Raw genomic sequence first — 6,654 nt, 5'->3', positions numbered from 1 at the left:
CCCCTTAATATATTTTTAACTAAAATAACTTAAAATAATTTGCAAATTTTCGAAATTATGATGAATTTTGTAAACATTTAAACTTTAACTGCACCTTATACTCATGCCTAGTATGTATCTTAAATATAGTTTTAACTACTATCATATTATTATAATAACTTTTACTTAGCCTTGTATTAAATTCTCAACTTTTTGACCCAGTGCAATTTTTTCATTGGCATTCATAAAAAAAATTTGCTAAAAATTTTTTTAATGTCCATAAGTAGCTCAAACCTAGTCAAAATATTTTGAAAATTGTATCATGTATAGAAAATATAATACAAACAAAATAAAAAAATAGGTCGAATACCTATTCAATGTCATAAATTTGAACTTCAAACGCTCTTAAACATTTTTTGTTGTATTGCATTTTAAGAGGACGTAATACTGGCATTTATTGCCTCCGTCTTACAAGTGGTAACAGCGAATTTACGCTCAGCAGATCACGTGTAGCTTCTTTTGTTTAAAAATTAGAGTTCATCAATAATACCTATGATATAATTAGTTGCTATTATGAAAACTTGATGGTAAAAACATTATTTGTTTGTATGAGGGGTTTTTACCTAGTTTTTTACGATAGTTAAATTTTTTAGAAAATGTTGCGTGTATAATATTGCGTTAATAAAAAATACTCATAACTCACTTAAAAACGGAATTATCTTAAAAACGCACATACAAACTAGGATAATAATCTTGGCATCAAGTTTCATAATACGTCAATTTACTCTAATTATTAAACTAACGAAACTAAACGTGATCTGTGTTATGAATTTTAAAGCCGGAGACAACAAATGCCAATGTTACGTTTTCTTAAATCTCAAATCTAAATAAACTATTTTTTATGAATTTCTAACTAAATAATTTGCACATTTTTGTGATTATAACGAGTTTTATCAAAATTCCAATTTTAAACACTCATAGCTAACTGTTTTTGTAATTTTCAATAGGTAACAACCCAGGTGACAACAACTTATGTGGAACCTTTTATTACATTTTCAAGTTTATTAATCGAGCGAAAACATTTTTATTGGCAACAGTTAAATATGAACTAATGAAAATATAAATTTTCTTATATGTTCATAAAGTCATAAATAACTTAAAAATAGTCATAATATTTTTAAAGTAATGTAAAAATTGTATGGTGTATATAAAATTCTAATATATCCACTCTATGAAAATTTTCTGTATGTACAATAATTTTTTATTTAGTTTCACCAAAAATCAGAATTTTTTCGAAAATTGGCTTTAAGTAAAAATCTTAGTTTTAACTAATTTTTTTGTTTTAGTTTTTCGCTCAATGCTTTTAAAAAATTTCGAGAATTTTTTACTCCCGACCCTCTAAAGTACCAGTTAGATTAATCTTCCTACCAGAAAAGACGCGATGGTACGCATTTTTATTGCCCCAAAAGGTGACGAAAACACACATACATCATTGTAAAATCAACACATTCGTCATTCCGCTCGGAATCCAAAATATAATGCATTTTTTGAAGATTATTTCCATATAAATGCATAATATTACCTATACTAAATAGGTAGTCAATAGTTAAAATATTTCTAAAGCATGCCTATAAGTAACTACCTACCTATATAATTATGCAGTCATATACCTACATTTTCATAAATTGATGTTTTAATTTTTTTTTTATATATATAAATATTCAAGATATTGACAAAATGAGATTGAACATATTTTGTATTAAATTTACTATCTACTAATATAGGTCATAATAATATGTTATTTTTCTACCTTAGAAAAACGTATTTTAATTTTCATATTTGCCGACCATCGAGCCTTCACGTAATTTGATATGTACTAAACTCTGATTTTATTTTTACAAATTTACAATCGTCATTTTTACTGTACCGTAATTTATGGTTAGTGAACACATTCACTTAAGTGAGAGTAAAACGTAAGTCTTAAGACGTAGTATATGTCGTATGCACAAATCACAATTCACTAAATGTGCGCGAACCGCTTCACTCCACGCCGCTTGTTCATATTCATAATAGAATAACTAAATTTGAATCATGAATATAAAGTAATTTGTTACAGCTTATAAGTATGTAGCGTTTTGTTGATTTATTAATAAATTAAAGTAATAAAAACACTATAACGATAACGTCATAACGGTTATGTACCTAAATAAACAATTTTTATGAATAATTTCGTAACTAGTAACTTCACAAAAAACCATTAGCAATATATGTATACGCGCTCAATAGCACTGTTAAATATATTTTAATTGTTGCGCTTATTAAAAATTAATCAATAAGATTGCCTAATTATAACCCCTTAAAAATGGGTAGATGCCGAGCAACTCTTGCTCGAATAATCGAATATTCAGGAAAACTAGGTTAAATTAGGCATAAATCATTTGTTATACGCGCCTGAAGTTAAAATGAGCGTATTTGTCAAAATCACGAAAATTTGCAAATTATTTTGAATTAGATATTCATAAAAAAATTATTACAAGATTCCTCGTAAGTTTTACTAACTTTAAGAAAAAAAGCTAACCGGAAAGTCAAATTAATACGACGTTACTACCAGATGTTTCGTATTATAACGATTTTCTTCACAAACGAATAAATTGAAATTTTCACCAAATGTTTATATTAGAACATTTTATAAATGGTAAAATTTTAAAAACATTTTGAATGTTTTTGAGTTAATAAAATGCAATTTAACATTAATAACTGAACGGATAGCCAATCAACATAAATTCTATAGTTCACAAGCAGATTGATTTATTTTTATACTTTGTGTTAAATAGTATGCTTACACTATGTTCTATATTATATTGTATATATATTATGATAAATATTATCTTTGGTAAAAGAAAATTGAAGTCAAAGTATCAAAGAGGAAAATTAAATAAAACAGATAAAGGTATACAATTTGTATTTACTGAAATTATATATAAATGGTATAATTGTATAAATAACTGTTTGATTTTATTGATATAAATAAAGTTAAAAACAATTAAAATGGCTGAATGCCAAAATTAGTGGCAAACTGAAACGCAAAGAACTTGAGAGGTTTCTTGGGAGGCTGTGGACTGTAGCTTATCTTGAAAAATAAATTTTATTTGGTTTGGATAGATTCAAATTAAAAGTTATATTATTATATGCCATATGATCAACCAACCTAATTTATATGATTATTTACAGGAAGGCTGGCAATATTGACATTCATTTTATTTTGTTAAAATATTTTATATTCAGGACAGCAAATGTGTAACTATAATATGTAGACAACTTTCAATCACCTTTTTACACAACATAGCTTTAAATGGTGAAATCTCAGTTTATATAAATATTCAATTACCCACAAAAATATATACTTACAAGTCCTGTAAGTAAATAATAACATTTATATTATTAAAATTATAAAAAAAAAAATTGTGATTGTGATCCTCATAACCTTTTTAAGCCTTACACAATTGGCTACAGATTTGGCTACATGCCCATATAAAATATTCAACATAGTATACTAACTATAATAACATACCTGAACATTAGTTTAAATATTTTTAGGTAAATCTTTATGTTAAAAAAAAAATAATTGAGGGATGAAATAGTAACTGTTTAGCAGTAAGTAGATACCGATTATTAACTACTAAATTAGGTAGGTAATTTCTAAATATTGTCTTAATACATTAATAATTCAGTAAACCATAATAATCAGAAATCATTCTATATAATATAAGTGATTCTTTAGTAGATATGTAGTTGAACGTGTTTCATTTTCATCATAAAACCAGTTATTGACAATAATTTATTAATAAATTAATTTTCATTCGAAGACAAGAAAATTAAAATATTGTGAGCTGTAGGTATTATGTAGTGTAGGTATTCATTTTAGAGAAACTGGTGTTTTTAATGCGTAAGTACATCAAAACAAAACAGTCTTAAGCCCTATAACGAGTTTTCCATTTCGGTCCTCAACGCATTCCAAAGTTCGTTTGAAACGAACTCTTGGAGCATAATACACCGAGGCGTTTGCCCACTGCTTTACTGTTTGATGATCGCAACGACAAAACAATCAATAATTAGTAACGACGACTGCGAGACCAGATCCGACCGGTAAGAGGTCCGACCTACGACAAAATGACATTATTTACGTAATAACGACGACGTCGCTGCTCGCCACCGACCGGAAGCCTATGTCCGGTAGGCGAACGTCAGCGGCGGTCGAGTGCCTACGGAGGATACACATCAGATCGGAAGTGAAAGAAAAGCGCGTGTTCAGATCGATGTTTTTCAATCGTATTACATTTTCAAAATGGTCGCCGGATCTCATGGCGCGGACCGACGGCGGTGGCCTCCGACGGACGTGAAAATCGGTCGAGTTTTTTGTCCGTCGTCGGAGGGGATTAGGGGAATGGAAACGATCCGGCTGCGACGTTTGAGCGTGATCAACGCGCCGCGCGGACCCCCTCGACCGCCAGCTGAAGTAAGCGGGTACGGCGGCGGCGTAGTAAATAATAATAATAATAATAATAATAATAATAATAATAGGTGGTGAGTACTGGTGAGTACGGTGACGGAGCAAGAAGGTGAAGGTGAACGCAATACGAGCGACGGGAATTGGTAGGGCGGAGGTGGCGGGGGGTGCGGTGTATACAACGGTACGTGTAATCATCGTTTGCCGCGATAAGCGCGGTGGTTTCGGCGACGACGACGACGTCGATAGTACGACTGTCGAAATCACAATATTATTATCGTGTGTCGGGAGGAAATAAAAAATACGATTTTCAAACGAAAAATCATATCGGAGGACGCGATTCCAGCGATCGCATAGCAATTATAATAACGTGGAACGTAACCACAATAATAATAACTATTAACGACACCGTAACGATATAATATTGTTATACTCACAACATGAATGAGGCTGCGTGGTGCGACGTCAGTGGCGGCGGCGACAACGACGATCAGACGGCGGTGGACGCCATTTTTAGCGTACGACAGTGCTTGCGGTGGCGATGATGAGCTGCGGCGGTGGGGGTAGGAGGGACACACTGGTGGGCCGACTGGAGTGGGGTGGTGTGTCCGTGGCGGTGAAGAGCGGCGGTAGTTGTGGTGAAGAGCAGCAGCGGCGGCGGCGGTGGGTGATTGCGCACGGCGTACGTCGGGACGTGTGAATCGGCGTACCGGCGAGTTCGGCGGCGAAATGTTTAATAACTGGTGGTCGGTACCGAAGAGTACAATGTGTTTGTTCGAAGCTCGCCGCAGTGCTGCCACGGCCGGCGCGATCCATTACCGTGTTTCTGCTCCGGTTTCTTGTGACCGTGTCGTAGTCTCATAGCGGATTACGATTTTTTTTTTTATTGTTTCTGGTTATTTTTTATCCTACGCCTTCCGTTGTACGGTCGAACAGGCGATACGTATTTGCGTGACCGCCTGCAACGAGCAGTGAGCACCGACACACCGTGATCGTATGCATAGCGCACAGTGCACAGTGCACGCGGTTTACGTCATCCGTCACTAACTTGATACGTCGAGATGTGTTTGCGACGATGCACTCGGAGCTCACTTAACTTTCTTGCCTGGGCACTCACCACGTCTTGGCAACTCGGGTTTTGACCCGTACCCAAGTCCAAGGGGCGTATTGCGTCTCGTGTCGTTCATTACGGACGGACAGACTCGCAAAAAGCGTACGAAACCTGCGGCGGCGGGATCCGCGCAAAGGCGTGTTTAGATGGGAAATAATTAGTTTATAGGACGGGTGTTCTCCGGCGTTCGATAACAATCAGTAGGTAATGGAATTATTAATTGCGTTCGTATGACCGCCGCCGCCGCCGCTGATGCCGAGTGCGCTTACCTTGGAAAACGTTCGACAGATTTCTCCTACTCCGTCGTCGTTTTCGCATGGTCTACCCACTTACCAACCGAGCCCGTGTAATTGTCACGTAGTGCATATTATACCTATATATAGGCCACTGGCAAACTCGCACAAGTCGCGTACGCCGTATACAGTGGATTGCGATCGAAATGGCAGTGACGATCACAGTCGTTTTATTAATTATCACGATAATATTATGGGTATCATCGCTGCATAATTGGAGTGGAAGGTTCTAAAATATATCGACGAAAATCGGAAAGTCCAGCCGAATAATATTTACGATTAATACCTATTATATACCAACTTGGCACGCGCGTGTCTTACACCAGCTAAATAATTGTTATTATGTTTGATTAAAGTACATGAGTATTAATAATTATTGTTATTGTAATTAATAATATTGTCATTGTACACAATATACTGTAATGCATGTCACGATACCAATTCCATTTTATTGACACAGTGTTAGTTGGATGTTATAGTTGGATGATACTCGACTATGTTATTATTATTATTATTATTATTACGTCAAGTACTGAACTACCAAGTACCTACCTACCTAGTTTTGATTGTGTCTTATTAGTTATTATAGTGCTATTACTCATTCCCATGTTGTTGCGATAACGCAAAACGTGTTTAAAAAATATTATATTATATTATTATGATTATTACCTATAGAGTACGTACGAACGAATAATTGATAAAACAATTCATAATAATATTATCATTGTGTTGTTGGATCATTAATAATATTGTTGTATGAACTT

General features: G+C 34.1%; 1 protein-coding gene across 1 annotated transcript in view; it reads right to left on the bottom strand.

Annotated features, from left to right (window-relative positions):
• The window catches only part of LOC100164279 (7SK snRNA methylphosphate capping enzyme), a 12,348-nt gene extending 6,583 nt beyond the window's left edge, over positions 1 to 5,765 (bottom strand). The window contains exon 1 of the mRNA XM_029485282.1: positions 4,924 to 5,765. Within this exon, the coding sequence (XP_029341142.1) occupies positions 4,924 to 4,928 (5 nt within the window). The 5' untranslated portion in view covers positions 4,929 to 5,765. The remainder of the gene's footprint in view (positions 1 to 4,923) is intronic.
• Between the last annotated feature and the right edge of the window lie 889 nt (positions 5,766 to 6,654).

Source organism: Acyrthosiphon pisum, chromosome X, assembly GCF_005508785.2.
Source record: "Acyrthosiphon pisum isolate AL4f chromosome X, pea_aphid_22Mar2018_4r6ur, whole genome shotgun sequence".
Classification (NCBI taxonomy): Eukaryota; Metazoa; Arthropoda; class Insecta; order Hemiptera; family Aphididae; genus Acyrthosiphon; species Acyrthosiphon pisum.
The sequence above is the reverse complement of the archived record's forward strand: the minus strand, read 5'-3'. Positions and strand labels throughout refer to the sequence as shown.